Consider the following 16,060-nt stretch of genomic DNA (forward strand, 5'->3'; position numbering starts at 1 on the left):
CTAGCCTGCTACAAACACAGACCCAGGTCTGAACCACATCCCTCACAAGTTGCAAACTTAACAGAAAACAGCTTAAGAAGTGCTCCTGTCTTTAGCACCCAGTTCCCAATGGGATCCAAACCCCAAATAAATCCGTTTTACTCTGTATAAAGCTTATACAGGGTAAACTCATAAATTGTTTGCCCTCTATAACACTGATAGCGAGAGATCCACAGCTGTTTGCTTCCCCCAGGAATTAATTACTTTGGGTCAATTAATAAGCAAAAAAGTGATTTTATTAAAAATAAAAAGTAGGATTTAAGTGGTTCCAAGTAATAACAGACAGAACAAAGTTAATTACCAAGCAAAATAAAACAAACCTGCAAGTCTAAGCCTAATACAGTAGGAAACTAAATGCAGGTAAATCTCACCCTCAGAGATGTTCCAATAAGCTTCTTTCACAGACTAGACTCCTTTCTAGTCTGGGTCCAGCAATCACTCACACCCCTGTAGTTACTGTCCTTTGTTCCAGTTTCTTTCAGGCATCTCTTTGGGGTGGAGAGGCTGTCTTTTTGAGCCAGCTGAAGACAAAATGGAGGGGTTTCCAGGGCCTTTTATATTCTTTCTCTTGTGGACAGAAACATCTTTGTTCTCCTGTGCAACATTGCAGCAACAAGATGGAGTCTGTAGCCACCTGGGCAAGTCATATGTCTATGAATGATTCAGCTTTTTGCAGGCCGACACCATTGTTTACATGTTAGTTTGAACATTCCCAGGAAAGCTCAGGTGTAGATTGGCATCTCCCAAAGTCTGTTGTCAGTTAAGTGTTTCTTGATTGGGCACTTACTGAGAATAGTCCTTTCTCAAGAAGCTGACCAAATGCTTCACGGAGGCTACTTAGAATCAAATAAAATGCCAATATTCATAACTTCAAATACAAAAATGATACACACATACAGACAGCATAATCACAACCAGCAAACCACAACCTTTCCATAGACACCCCACTTGGCCTTCTCTGTACAAGACCTGGTGCAACCATAGAACCCTGGTTGCAACAATGATCTATACGGTCACAGTTTGTCAATAACGTCACATCCTGTTCATGTATGTGTCTGATAATTCTGTTCTTTACTATAGTTTCAACCAGTTTGCCTGGTACTGAAGTTAGGCTTACTGGCCTGCAACTGTCAGGATTACCTCTGGAGCCTTTTTTAAAAATCAGCATCACATTAGTTATCCTCCAGTCATCTGGTACAGAAGCAGATTTAGATGATAGGTTACGTACCACAGTTAATAGTTCTGAGGGAATTCAGATATGAAACTGCAGAACCCTTGGGTGAATCCCATCTGATCCAGCTGACCAATTACTGTTTTATTTATCAGTTTGTGCCAAAACTTCCTTTATTTCAGATTTATCATCTAAAAACAATGGCTCAGGTATGGGAATCTCCCTCACATCCTCTACAATGAAGACGATGCAGTAATTCATTTAGCTTCTCCACAATGGCCTTGTCTTCCTTCAGTGCTCCTTTAGCCCCTTGATTGTTGGGTGGCCCCACTGATTGTTTGGCAAGTTTCCTGCTTCTGAAAAAAATTGTTTGCTGTTAGTTTGAGACTTTCGCTAGTTCTACGTTCTAGTCCTACCTTCACCACTGATTTACTGAATGACCTCAGCCAAGTCATCTCAGCCATCTGTACCTCAGTTTCCTTATCTGTAATTTGAAGCTCTTTACTTCCTTAGCAGGGGTAATGTTTGTAAACTTTTTGAAGTGCACTAGAGAAGCTTTGCAAGATGCTAGAGATGCAAATATTAAGGTAGCCCACAGTTTGGGACTGTAGACATGTGGTGGTCTTCTGCCAGCTCTACCAGAAATTCTTTCAGTGGCAAATGAATTACATTCTAATTTTTGTGTTTAACATTTGCTTTAAAAGGCTTGTGATCAAAAGTATTCTTTCGTAGATAGCCTGTAAAATCTCTTCTCCTTTTTCCCAGTGTTGTCTCTGCCTTCCTGCTTTAGAGAGGCAGTGTGTCTGTCTTAATCTTAGAACTGAGTGAACAGACTAGTTTTTTATCTTGGTTTCCCTTGTTGCAGAGTGCAAGCACGACCTCTTCTGCTGGGCCTGCTGGTGACCAAAATGAGCTCCTCACCAGAATAGCTAACCTGGAGGTGGAGAACCAAAATCTCCGCAGTGGTAAGTGAGAGATCTCCGGCAATAAAACACATTGGACTTGTGCCTGCTATTAGCGGCCTATCTTGCTGACTACTCAGTGTAATGTCATGAAGCCTTATGAATTGTGTGTATTTTGTTGGTGGTTTTGTTAACATTGGAGCAAGGATGTGTCTCAAGTTGGGATAGATGCAGTTTGCTTGGTAGCCTGCCTTGAGTGAAATCAGACTCATCCTGACCCAACCAAAGAATAATTGCTGCATCTTCTGCCATGTGTTGAACCACTAAGATGAGAGAGTTCTTTCTCCCTTTTCTAGTTGTTGTAGATCTTCAGCTGGCCATCTCCAAGCTGGAAACTCGCTTGAACACACTAGAAAAATCCTCCACCTCTCACCATCCCTCAGCAACGCCACCAACCCAGGTAATTGACTCCTCAAGGTGCCAGGTCAGTTTAGAATACTTCATGCCACCTACTGAGGAGAAAAGCGATCTCACTTCATTTGTAACTCACGAAAGCTTATGCTCAAATAAATTTGTTAGTCTCTAAGGTGCCACAAGTACTCCTTTTCTTTCTCCACAAGTGCTAGCCAAGGCCTCTTTAGCAGAGCCTTCTAGGGCTGCTCTTTCTTCCTCATATCAGCCCAAGTGCACAGATTCTCCTGCGTTAGGTCCAGTGAAGAGGATATGTGATGGGCCAGATCCTCAGCCGGGACAAATCTGTGATGCTAAGCCAGTAATTCACAGTTGTGTATAAACGGGAGCACACTAAGTAAACAAAGCTTCTTGGTACCTAATAAGTATATAGCAAGGAGACACCTATACAGATGGACAGACTTGGGGACCTATTGGTTCTCACATGCAGGAAAAAGTAATATCTCTGGGAGTTGAGTATCCTGTACCCATTGCATCTTGCCCCAGTTTGGAGGATGCATTGGAGACCTTCAATTGAACTAACTTTTGCCCCGTGCTTAGTAAATAATAAAACTACTTCCCCATGCTTATTTTTCCCCCCTACTGTTACTCACAGCTTCTTGTCAACTGTTGGAAATAAGCCATCCTGATTATCACTACAGAAGGTTTTTTTTGCTCCTGCTGCTAATAGCTCACCTTAACTGATCACTCTTGTTATAGCTGGTATGGCAACTCCCATTTTTTCATGTTCTCTGTGTGTGTATGTATCTATCTATCTATCTTCCTACTGTATTTTCCACTGCATGCATCCAGTGAAGTGGGTTTTAGCCCACGAAAGCTTATGCTCAAATACATTTGTTAGTCTCTAAGGTGCCACAAGTACTCCTTGTTCTTTTTTGCCCCTGTGTATTCTATTCTGTAAAGACTCCTATCAGTATCTAAGGGTATGTCTACACAGCCAAGAAAAACCCGTGGCTGGATTGTGCCAGATGACTCTGGTTTGTGGGGCAAACATTCACAGCAATGAAACAGCCCCACAAACCAGAGTCATCTGGCACAATCCAGCCACGGGTTTTTCTTGGCTGTGTAGACATACCCTTAGCCTGAGCCCTGTGAGCCCGAGTCGGCTGGCACAAACCAGCCAGGTGCTTTTCTTGGCTGTGTAGACATACCCTTAAAGCCCCTTCCAATAGGGCACTGAGGAGAGTGAGATTAACCTACGTAACGTGCTTCATTCTCTCTTCCTCCCTTGCCTACAGGAAGAATTGTTTGTGCGCTGGAGCGATTTGTTTTGGGGGTTATTTTTAAGTGTACATGTTGCTATGCTGCTTAGAGAAGGCAACATGCAGACGTGTGCCTGGCATTTAGGCTCTTTTAGATATGCTGGGCCCTGGGCTATTGAGTGCCTTGAAGAGAAGGACCAAGCTCCTGGCTGCATGACTTTGAGCTCTTGCCTTTGGATGGTGGCATAATCTTGTTTTGGCAAGTCAGGTCATAACTGCAACAGGGGGTGGAGTTTGCTGCCTTGTTTTACACTTGGATTTATTTTCTCCCTTTTTTTGCCCATTGCTTCCGTGAAGCATGTCACCCCAATGAAGAAGGTGGAATCACCTGCTGCTCCCCCAAAGAAAGTAGAACTCCCTTCTGCTCCACCTGCAAAGAAAGTAGAACCATCTGAGGCTGACGACGAAGATGAGGATGACGACATTGACTTATTTGGCAGTGGTGATGAAGAGGAAGACCAGGAGGCTGCCAAAGTTCGGGAAGAGCGATTACGCCAGTATGCGGAGAAGAAGTCTAAAAAGCCTGGCCTCATTGCCAAGTCTTCCATCCTTCTGGATGTCAAGCCTGTAAGCAGTTTAAACTATTCCTTACCCAACTGTTGTTTTGGCTCTAAAGTGGGGTGCCTGTACTGAGATTCTGGTTGTAAAATTGCAGGAGTGTGTGGGTTACATCTAATTGGCAGACTGCAGCTGCCCCATGTAGGTCTGGTCCACAAATTACAGAACCTATCAGCATGCAGTTGTTTGGATCGGCATTGAGCATTGCATGATGGGAGCAGTGAGCTGTTCTGCTCCATATTAAAGATGGCAGTTGCAGACGTTCTATGGGCTGCAGCTTGACCACCCCTGGTTTGGAAGACCTTTCTTCTCTTGGGGCTTGTTTACGCTGTCAGAGTGTGGGAAGCTGGGGTGTAAATCTGTAGCTCTCTAGCCTGCTGTGAGCTATCTAGGCAGGTGGGCCCTGAGACCACACACTAAAAGTTCCATAGTGCGCTTGCACATACTGCTGTTTCAGACTTAGTGTGGGGCAGGCTAGAGTATTTGTACGTTCACATCCGGGCTTGCCACGCACATCATCTCTGTGTGGACAAGCCCTTGAAAAAATATGTACCTTTTAGAGCATGAATATAGGGAATAAAAGCCTGAAATATGAGCACAGATTAATAATCAGTAAAGCGCAAACTCTCTCAAGAGCACAAGGAAACAAAAGCGTATAGGATAACCCAACACTTGGGGCTAACTAGATAAGTGCTAAGTAGTAGTTTTACCAATTATCCAGGGCTTAGAGTTAGTTCCTGAAGCTGAAACCCTGAGATGGAAGAAGTGACATGTCATTCCAGGAACACTTCCCTCTAGGTATGCAGAATCCAGACCATCTGCAGTAACTTGGTCTCAATTCATGCAGAATCAAACTTGAGAGATGATTCCTCTGAGAAAGGCTTCTTTTGTCAAAGAAAGGACTCCTTAACAGAGACAGATGGCAAAACTGGACGGACAGAGCTGAATACTGGAGTATCACTGACTAGCATGCTACCTAGCAAATTGGCATGGTACAAGTAGAATTAATGATTTTGTCACTCTTGTTCTCTGCTAGTACGGAAGAGTTCTGTCTCGCATCTCCTCGCTGCTTTCCTGATCGCAGCCCTATATGATAGTGTGTTAAACCCCTTGTTGCTGACTTTTATGTCTGGAATTGGAATACGTACCACGTTGATCCAGTTCAGCTTGCATGGTTGAGGATTGCAGAATCCACAGTCCTGATGGACAGTTCCACAGCCTAATATTAATGTAGGTAAACCTGCTGAGTTCACTTTTTGTGCTTTGTTAGTGGGACGATGAAACTGACATGGCAAAGATGGAGGAGTGCGTCCGGTCCATTCAGATGGACGGCCTGGTGTGGGGAGCCTCCAAGTTGGTTCCAGTGGGCTATGGTATTAAGAAGCTCCAGATCCAGTGCGTAGTGGAGGATGACAAGGTTGGAACAGACATACTGGAGGAGGAGATCACCAAGTTTGAAGACTACGTAAGTCCTCCACTTGTGCCCTGCAGTACTTTCAAATATTTGGGCCCTTAAACCCACACCCCAGATTTTGATCTACTTCGTGTTGGCAGCCTACTGTATATTCAGATTCTGCATCATCTAAACTTTCAAGGGTGGGAGAGGCCTTGACATGGAGTTTTTAGTCCCCATGTTTGTGAAGATAACCTTGAAAACATGAAGAGTATAAGGATGCTGTCCCAGAGCCTGCAGACAGCCTGAAGCCATAGCTTTGAGGTGTGACCCTCCCTTGCCCTTGTACTCGTTGGGGTGTCTAGCTCCTGGTGCTTAGTGTGTTGATGGTTCAGGGACAGCAATTCACCATTTTGATTGTTTTAGCAGATGGGATGGGACATGAATGTGGGGTGGAGTGAAGTCTACGGCAGAGGTGGAATTGGAGCTGCTTGGGTGGGGAAGAGAGAAGACCTACAAGGATGGGGACAGGGAGAAACAAAGGGCAGAAATAGTGGCAATCCTGAAGGCTAGTTTTTTCCCACTGAGTGGTGCTGAAGGTGATAAGGCGCATTAACAAATATTAACATAGTTAATTTACTATATAAAGGCCATCTCCTACCTTTTTGATCTTTGCAAACTACCCTTTCACATCTGTGGGAGGTTGCTGTGGATTCAGGGAAGTATGTAGTCCTAAAACTCTATCCTAGCCCATGAACCATAATTAAAAATGGAACTTATCCCCTTTCTATAGGGTGAGTTTGAAACCAGTTTTAATTTGTAAGCTCTTTGGGGTGGGAACTTTTTCTTGCCATTCGTACAGTCCCTAGCACAATGGGGTTCTGATCCTGATTGCCATTAATATTTATATAAGCCCCCAATCTTAAAATATGACCACTCACAGGACTAATTTTTGACTGATAAAAAATGGTCTTTTAATAAAGGATTGTGCTTTATAAACTTGGGGCTGGTTTGGGCAAACTTCTTCTGTAAAGAGACCGCCCCAGAAAGTGTGCTTTCTGTGCGTCTTAAATCCCTGGAACGTGTTGTCTGATCTTTAACAGCATTTTTTGCCCTATTTCAGGTGCAGAGTGTCGACATAGCGGCTTTCAACAAGATCTAAGAGTGAACGTTTATCCTTTCTGGAACTGTAACTAATAAAAGGTCAAGATTTTGAGTGCAGATGGTGTGCGGTGTCTTTCCTTACAATGTGTGCCAGTTGCACAGGGGATCAGAAGGTGGTAGCCAACATCCCAGGAGTCTCTTGTGCATATTGCTTACAAAACTGCAAAATAGGGGAAAGCCAACTATCATCCCCAATGTCATTGACAGGCTGGTATCCCAAGGGGTCCTATAAAATAGCCCAGCGTGAACAGCCACAAATACATCATACATGGCTGTATTTCATGCTTCCACTTCACCCAAGCAGGGGTTAGGACTCCATTGTTTCCCTTACACTTAAACCCAGTGTACAAACATTAGGTTACTATGTAAGGCTTGTAATTTGTATCTTCCTGAAGAATCTAGATTTATAACTGTTAAATATTGTGCTGAGCCTTCGCCATGAAACAGTGAAGGGTTTTTAGGGTTTCATTTATTTAGAGATGCTAAAAACAGCTCTAAGTTCAGAAGTGTTGCTGGCTTGTTAAGTAACTTTAAAAAGTGGCTACCTTTATTCACATTAGCTGCTTTAATCATGTTTTGTTTTAATCATGTTTTTTTAAATCAAATCATCTTTAACATGAAACTGTCTTTTGAATGTCCCTGCCACCTGCAGGGGTCAGGAAGGCACACCTCCCCTTATCTCCTTCCTCTGAAGCATCAGGGATGGCCACAGCTGGAGATGGGACATTGGGCAGGGAAAGCCAGGGCTCTGAAGTGGCCCTGAGCACTCTCTTGCCTGGGTGCATGGCTGACTGGTTCTTGCTCAGGGTCTAACTGATCGCCGCATATGGGGTTGGGAAAGAATTACCCCTGGTCGGATTGGCAGCAACTTAGGGGTTTTTCACCTTCTTCTGCAGCATGTGGGTGTGGGTCACTTGCCAGGATTATCTGGGTATATCTCATTTAATCATTGCCCTGCCATTGCGAGGACCTTGGGCACTGGTGTACCTCGGTTCCTCTTATTCTTTGCCTGTGGCGCACAAGTCTAGTCTCCTGTGGGCTTTGGTCTAGTTTTGGTTGTTGTGGTTAGTGTGTAGGTGCTGAGTGGTGTTGGTGGCCTGTGAGGTACCAGAGATCTGACTAGATGACCTAGACCAATGATCCTTTCTGGCCTTACACTCCGAGTATGACTCTAATTGGGCTGTGTGTGATGTGAGGAGCAGAGACTCGGGTATCTGGCGGCTGACTGTCTTAGTGTCTGTATGGAAACTTTTTAAAGACACCTTAATAGAGGCTCAACTTAAATGTGTACCCCAAATTAAAGAACATAATAAGAGAACCAAAAAAGTGGCTAAACAACAAAGTAAAAGAAACTGTGAGAGGCAAAAAGGCATTCTTTAAAAAGTGGAAGTTAAATCCTAGTGAGGAAAATAGAAAGGAGCATAAACTAGCAAATCAAGTGTAAAAATATAATTAGGAAGGCCAAAAAAGAATTTGAAGAACAGTTAGCCAAAGACTCAAAAAGTAATAGCAAAAAAAAATTGAAGTACATCAGAAGCAGGAAGCCTGCTAAACAACCAGTGGGGCCACTGGACAATCGAGATGCTAAAGGACCACTCAAGGACAATAAAGCCATTGCAGAGAAACTAAATGAATTCTTTGCATCTCTGCTTTCTGTACATCTTAATTCTCTTCACGGCTGAGGATGTGAGGGAGATTCCCAAACCCGAGACATTCTTTTTAGGTGACAAATCTGAGGAACTGTCCCAGATTGAGGTGTCATTAGAGGTGGTTTTGGAACAAATTGATAAACTAAACAGTAATACGTCACCAGGATCAGATGGCATTCACCCAAGAGTTCTGAAGGAACTCAAATGTGAATTTGCAGAACTACTAACTGTAGTCTGTAACCTATCATTTAAATCAGCTTCTGTATCAAATGACTGGAGGAGAGCTAATGTGATGACAATTTTATAAAAAGGGCTCCAGAGGTGATCCCAGCAATTACAGGCTGGTAAGTCTGACTTCAGTACCGGGCAAACAGGTTGAAACTATAGTAAAGAACAAAATTGTCAGTCACAGATTAACATAATTTGTTGGGGAAGAGTCAACGTGGTTTTTGTAAAGGGAAATCATGCCTCACCAATTTACTAGAATTCTTTGCGAGGGTCAACAAGCATATGGACAAGGAGGATCCAGTGGATATAGTGTACTTAGATTTTCAGAAAGCCTTTGACAAGGTCCCTCACCAAAAGCTCTTAAGCAAAGTAAGCTGTCATGGGATAAGAGAGAAGGTCCTGTCATGGATTGGCAACTGGTTAAAAGATAGGAAACAAAGGGTAGGAATAAATGGTCAATTTTCAGAATGGAGAGAGGTAAATAGTGGTGTCTCCTAGGGGTCTGTACTGGGACCAGTCCTATTCAACACATTCATAAATGATCTGGAAAAAGGGATAAACAGTGAGGTGGCAAAATTTGCAGATGATACTAAACAACTCAAGATAGTTAAATCCCAAGCTGACTGCAAAGGACTAAAGAAGGATCTCTCAAAACTGGGTGACCAGGCAACAAAATGGCAGATAAAATTCAATGCTGATAAATGCAAAGTAATGCATGTTGGAAAACACAATCCCAACTATACATATAAAATGATAGGGTCTAAATTAGCTGTTACCACTCAAGAAAGAGATCTTGGAGTCACTGTGGATAGTCCTCTGAAAACATCCAATCAATGTGCAGCAGCAGTCAAAAAAGCAAACAATGTTGGGCATCATTAAGAAAGGGATAGATAAGAGAAAATTATCATATTGCCTCTATATAAATTCATGGTACGCTCAAATCTTGAATACTGCTTGCAGATGTGGTCACCCCATATCACGAAAGATATATTGGACTTGGAAAAGGTTCAGAAAATGGCAAAAAAAAATCAGGGATATGGAACAGCTTCTGTATGACGAAGGATATCACTGAAGTCTATAAAATCATGTCTGGTGCGGAGAAAGTAAAAGAGGAAGTGTTATTTACTCATAACACAAGAACTAGGGGCCACCAAATGAAAGTATTTCTTCGTACAATGCACAATCAACCTGTGGAATGCTTTGCCAGAGGATGTTGTCAAGGCCAAGACTATAACAGGTTTCAAAAAAGAACTAGATAAAATTCATGGAGGATAGGTCCATCAATGGCTATTAGCCAGGATGGGCAGGGATGGTGTCCCTAGCGTGTTTTCCAAAAGCTGGGAATGGGTGACACGGGATGGATCACTTGACAGTACTGGAGTACTGTCATGGATGGTTATAAACTGTTCAGGAAGGACAGGCAGGGCAGAAAAGGTGGGGGAGTAGCACTGTATGTAAGGGAGCAGTATGACTGCTCAGAGCTCCGGTACGAAACTGCAGAAAAACCTGAGAGTCTCTGGATTAAGTTTAGAAGTGTGAGCAACAAGAGTGATGTCGTGGTGGGAGTCTGCTATAGACCACCGGACCAGGTGGATGAGGCTTTCTTCCGGCAGCTCGTGGAAGCTACTAGATCGCATGCCCTGGTTCTCATGGGTGACTAATTTTCCTGATATCTGCTGGGAGAGCAATACAGCGGTGCATAGACAATCCAGGAAGTTTTTGGAAAGCGTAGGGGACAATTTCCTGGTGCAAGTGCTAGAGGAGCCAACTAGGGGGGAGCTTTTCTTGACCTGCTGCTCGCAAACAGGGAAGAATTAGTAGGGGAAACAAAAGTGGATGGGAATCTGGGAGGCAGTGACCATGAGTTGGTTGAGTTCAGGATCCTGACACAGGGAAGAAAGGTAAGCAGCAGGATACGGACCCTGGACTTCAGGAAAGCAGACTTCGACTCCCTCAGGGAACGGATGGGTAGGATCCCCTGGGGGACTAACATGAAGGGGAAAGGAGTCCAGGAGAGCTGGCTGTATTTCAAGGAATCCCTGTTGAGGTTACAGGGACAAACCATCCCGATGTGTCGAAAGATAGTAAATATGGCAGGCGGCCAGCTTGGCTTAACAGTGAAATCCTAGCGGATCTTAAGCATAAAAAAGAAGCTTACAAGAAGTGGAAGGTTGGACATATGACCAGGGAAGAGTATAAAAATATTGCTCAGGCATGTAGGAATGAAATTAGGAGGGCCAAATCGCACCTGGAGCTGCAGCTAGCGAGAGATGTTAAGAGTAACAAGAAGGGTTTCTTCAGGTATGTTGGCAACAAGAAGAAAGCCAAGGAAAGTGTGGGCCCCTTACTGAATGAGGGAGGCAACCTAGTGACAGAGGATGTGGAAAAAGCTAATGTACTCAATGCTTTTTCTGCTTCTGTCTTCACGAACAAGGTCAGCTCCCAGACTGCTGCGCTGGGCATCACAACATGGGGAATAGATGGCCAGCCCTCTGTGGAGAAAGAGATGGTTAGGGACTATTTAGAAAAGCTGGACGTGCACAAGTCCATGGGGCTGGACGAGTTGCATTCAAGAGTGCTAAAGGAACTGGCGGCTGTGATTGCAGAGCCATTGGCCATGATCTTTGAAAACTCGTGGCGAACGGGGGAAGTCCCGGATGACTGGAAAAAGGCTAATGTAGTGCCAATCTTTAGAAAAGGGAAGAAGGAGGATCCTGGGAACTACAGGCCAGTGAGCCTCACTTCAGTCCCCGGAAAAATCATGGAGCAGGTCCTCAAAGAATCAATCCTGAAGCACTTACATGAGAGGAAAGTGATCAGGAACAGTCAGCATGGATTCACCAAGGGAAGGTCATGCCTGACTAATCTAATCGCCTTCTACGATGAGATTACTGGTTCTGTGGATGAAGGGAAAGCAGTGGATGTATTGTATCTTGACTTTAGCAAAGCTTTTGACACGGTCTCCCACAGTATTCTTGTCAGCAAGTTAAAGAAGTATGGGCTGGATGAATGCACTATAAGGTGGGTAGAAAGTTGGCTAGATTGTCGGGCTCAACGGGTAGTGATCAATGGCTCCATGTCTAGTTGGCAGCCGGTGTCAAGTGGAGTGCACCAGGGGTCGGTCCTGGGGCCGGTTTTGTTCAATATCTTCATAAATGATCTGGAGGATGGTGTGGATTGCACTCTCAGCAAATTTGCGGATGATACTAAACTGGGAGGAGTGGTAGATACGCTGGAGGGCAGGGATAGGATACAGAGGGACCTAGACAAATTGGAGGATTGGGCCAAAAGAAATCTGATGAGGTTCAATAAGGACAAGTGCAGGGTCCTGCACTTAGGACGGAAGAATCCAATGCACAGCTACAGACTAGGGACCGAATGGCTCGGCAGCAGTTCTGCGGAAAAGGACCTAGGGGTGACAGTGGACGAGAAGCTGGATATGAGTCAGCAGTGTGCCCTTGTTGCCAAGAAGGCCAATGGCATTTTGGGATGTATAAGTAGGGGCATAGCCAGCAGATCGAGGGACGTGATCGTTCCCCTCTATTCGACATTGGTGAGGCCTCATCTGGAGTACTGTGTCCAGTTTTGGGCCCCACACTACAAGAAGGATGTGGATAAATTGGAGAGAGTCCAGCGAAGGGCAACAAAAATGATTAGGGGTCTGGAACACATGACTTATGAGGAGAGGCTGAGGGAACTGGGATTGTTTAGTCTGCAGAAGAGAAGAATGAGGGGGTATTTGATAGCTGCTTTCAATTACCTGAGAGGTGGTTCCAGAGAGGATGGTTCTAGACTATTCTCAGTGGTGGAAGAGGACAGGACAAGGAGTAATGGTCTCAAGTTGCAGTGGGGGAGGTTTAGGTTGGATATTAGGAAAAACTTTTTCACTAGGAGGGTGGTGAAACACTGGAATGCGTTCCCTAGGGAGGTGGTGGAATCTCCTTCCTTAGAAGTTTTTAAGGTCAGGCTTGACAAAGCCCTGGCTGGGATGATTTAATTGGGGATGGGTCCTGCTTTTGAGCAGGGGGTTGGACTAGATGACCTCCTGAGGTCCCTTCCAACCCTGATATTCTATGATTCTATGACCTGTTCTGTTCATTCTCTTTGGGACACCTGGCATTGGCCGCTGTCGGAAGACAGGATATGAGGCTAGATGGACCTTTGATGTAACCTAGAATGGCCATTCTTATTGAGAAGTAATTTTATCAATTGAAATAGTTAGCCTAACCTATAAGCAGTGCTGGTACATTAAAAAAAAAAACTTCTTAAAGCCTTCTCTTGGGACATCCTCATAATTCCTATGCAGTTAATTTACCCCGTACCAACACAGCAGAACCAAAAGGATTTTGTAGAAATGTAGGTCTGGAAGGGACCTCGATAGATCATCTAGTCCAGTCCCCTGCACTGAGGCAGGACTAAGTATTATCTAGACCATCCCTGACAGATGTTTAACTGATTCTTTAAAAACTTCCACTGATGGAGATTCCACAACCTCCCTAGGTAACTTGTTCCAGTGCTTAACTTCCCTTACAGTGAGGAAGGTTTTTTCCTAATGTCTAATCTAAGTCTCCCTTGCAGCAGATTAAGCCCATTACTTCTTGTCCTGTCCTCCATAATTAAGGAGAACAATTTGTCACCGCTCTCTTTATAACAGCCGTTTATATAAAGACTTATCACGTCCCCTCTCTGTTTTCTCTCTTCCAGACTAGACAAACCCAATATTTTCAGTCTCTCCTCATAGAGTTTTCTAGAAAACCTGAACAGTGAAGAAAGGGTAAAAAACTGGGCATGTTTAGTCTGGAGAAAAAATGACTGGGGTGGGGGCCTGATAATAGTCTTCAAATGCGTTCAGGGCTGTTCTACAGAGGGTGGGGATCAATTGCTCTCCATGGCCACTGAAGGTCGGACCACAAGTAATGAGCTTAATCTGCAGCAAGGAAGATTTAGGTTAGATATTAGGGAAAAAATTCTAACAATGAGGGTAATTAATCTCCCATGACTTCCAGTGAAGGATGTGGGGGATCCCTGTTGGATGTTTTGAGAACCAGTTGGACAAACACCCGTCAGGATTAATCTAGGTGTATTTGGTCCTGCCTCAGCACTGCAGGGCAGGACTTGGCTTCTCAACATCCCTCCCAGCTCTGCATTTCTAAGTTTCTATGAAGCTGAAACTAGACAAACTCGGACTGGAAATAAGGTGTAAATGTTTAACAGGTCAGCTGAGGAAAAACCTTACCCCGGGTCAGGGTGGACTCTCCACTGAAAATTTTTAAATCACAATTGCATGTTTTTGTAAAAGATACTTCTGTTCAAACAGGGGTTAGTTCAGGGAAGTCTTAACAGCCTGGTATGCAGGGGGCTGGGCTACTAGATGATCTCAGGTTTCAGAGTAGCAGCCGTGTTAGTCTGTATTCACAAAAAGAAAAGGAGGACTTGTGGCACCTTAGAGACTAACCAATTTATTTGAGCATAAGCTTTCGTGAGCTACAGCTCACTTCATCCATCAATTAATGGACCTATCCTCTGTGAACTCATCTAATTCCTTTCTTGAAGTATAAACGGGTTCAGAATAGAACTGGGTAAGTTCAGGGAAGATAGGTCCATCAAAACCTATTAGCCAAGATGGTCAGGGATGCAACCTCATGCACTGGGTGTCAATACACCAACTGGGAGAAGCTGGGACTGGATGACAGAATGGATAACTAGAAATTACCCTGTTCTGTTCATTCCCTCTGAAGTATCTGGCACCAGCTGCAGTCAGAAGACCGGATACTGGGCTAACTGGACCATTGGTCTAACCCATTATGGCCATTCTTATGTTCAATGGTCTCTTCTAGCCCTATGTGTGAAGATCTGTTGAACAGTAAGGCATGTACGCCTAACAGAGGATTGCTTTTTGAATGGTATGATCCTGTAAAGCTTGTTTTTTACCCTGGTTGGGAATTTACAAAGGAAAACATTTGTCTGAAAAGACTGAAACCTCAGAAGTAGCAGTTTTAAGAATCCGCAGATACTAGCTAAATAAAATTAATAAACTTGATCCATTCTGATTAAACAAGAAAATCTAGTATGTATGACTAGGAAACAAAGAAGGTATAGATTTCTTGTGCTGTATTTAGTAGAACTTTCACTAGTTTTGCCCTTTGTTCTTGCTAGGATCTCAGAAGAATTATATACCTGTACAAAGGTGAGCAGTAAGTTCACAGCTGCTATAAGCAGGAGCCACTCTACTAACTTCAGTACTTATATATAGCAGTGAATTCAGTCTCTCATATCTCCTGTACTCCCTATATTGCATAAGGCAGTTCACTTGTTTCCTCACCTGTACAATGCAGATAATAATATTTACCAGGCCCTGGGGAACAGAGGACTTGAATTTCAAAGCTCAGGAACAAACTACAGGTGGCAGCTGTTAGGTTGCTTAATGCACGCCTGGAAGGCACCCTGATCCTACAGTGAAGAATGTGGTGTAAGAACTTCTCAGTTATAACAGGAGCATAAGTCCCGCGCGCTGTGCCTGGAAAGATGCGGTTTGAGCCTAATGTGAGGGAAGCACCTGGGCCCAGATTCCTAAAAGTATTTAGGCTTAGGGTTGCCAACTTTGTAATATTTAAAAACCAGACCCTCCAGCAAGAGTGCTGGAACCTCCCCTTCCCTGCCCCTTCCCCCCAGGCCTCACCCCTCCCCTGCCTCTTCCCCAGAGGCCCTGCTCCTGCCCCTTCTCCCTGAGGCCCCGCCGGGGCCCCACCTTCACTCCTCTTTCTCCCCCTCCCCGTCCCCCGCCTCACTCTGCACAGATCGGGAGGGACTTGCCTGCGGAGCTGGGAGCTGCAGCCACCTGATGCAGGCAGGAAGCAGCCCTGGCTGAGTAGGGGCTGGTGCGGGTGATGGCCCAGGGCCTCCCCGCCTCTCCCACCCACAGTAACCGGACTCCCGGCGTCCGGTCGGTAGGTCTGACCGGACACGGTCGGACTTTCCAGTAGACGACCGGGCACCTGGTCACCCTATTTAGGCCCCACCGATTTCCATGGAAGTCCGGAGCCCAAATACCTTTAGGGCCCTGATCCCCGAGCCAAGCCATAGCAGGGTGGGCACCGAATCCCTGCGTAGTCCTGCCGCCGGCCTGGGGGAGGAGGTCGCTGCGGCCAAGCCCAGCTGGGAAGGGTGACACGGACTACAACTCCCAGGCGCCCGTGCGGGCGGCGGCGGCGGCTCCCATTGGC

At 44.8% G+C, this 16,060-nt stretch overlaps 1 protein-coding gene and 1 long non-coding RNA gene across 8 annotated transcripts in view; one reads left to right on the forward strand and one right to left on the reverse strand.

Moving 5' to 3' along the window:
• The window catches only part of EEF1D (eukaryotic translation elongation factor 1 delta), a 38,652-nt gene extending 31,635 nt beyond the window's left edge, over positions 1 to 7,017 (forward strand). For all 7 annotated transcript variants that reach the window (XM_073329935.2, XM_073329933.2, XM_073329934.2 and 4 more), the window contains 5 exons: positions 2,076 to 2,175; positions 2,469 to 2,572; positions 4,143 to 4,412; positions 5,674 to 5,868; positions 6,920 to 7,017. In XM_073329935.2, coding sequence (XP_073186036.2) covers positions 2,076 to 2,175; positions 2,469 to 2,572; positions 4,143 to 4,412; positions 5,674 to 5,868; positions 6,920 to 6,958 — 708 coding nt within the window. In that variant the 3' untranslated portion in view covers positions 6,959 to 7,017. The remainder of the gene's footprint in view (positions 1 to 2,075; positions 2,176 to 2,468; positions 2,573 to 4,142; positions 4,413 to 5,673; positions 5,869 to 6,919) is intronic.
• On the reverse strand, positions 258 to 16,051 carry LOC140906288 (uncharacterized). The gene is made up of 2 exons (XR_012157058.1): positions 15,888 to 16,051; positions 258 to 1,566 (listed from the first exon to the last, which is right to left on the reverse strand). It is a non-coding gene; the product is annotated as an uncharacterized LOC140906288 (long non-coding RNA).
• Between the last annotated feature and the right edge of the window lie 9 nt (positions 16,052 to 16,060).

The sequence above is a fragment of the Lepidochelys kempii genome, chromosome 2 (assembly GCF_965140285.1).
Source record: "Lepidochelys kempii isolate rLepKem1 chromosome 2, rLepKem1.hap1, whole genome shotgun sequence".
NCBI classification, from domain to species: Eukaryota; Metazoa; Chordata; order Testudines; family Cheloniidae; genus Lepidochelys; species Lepidochelys kempii.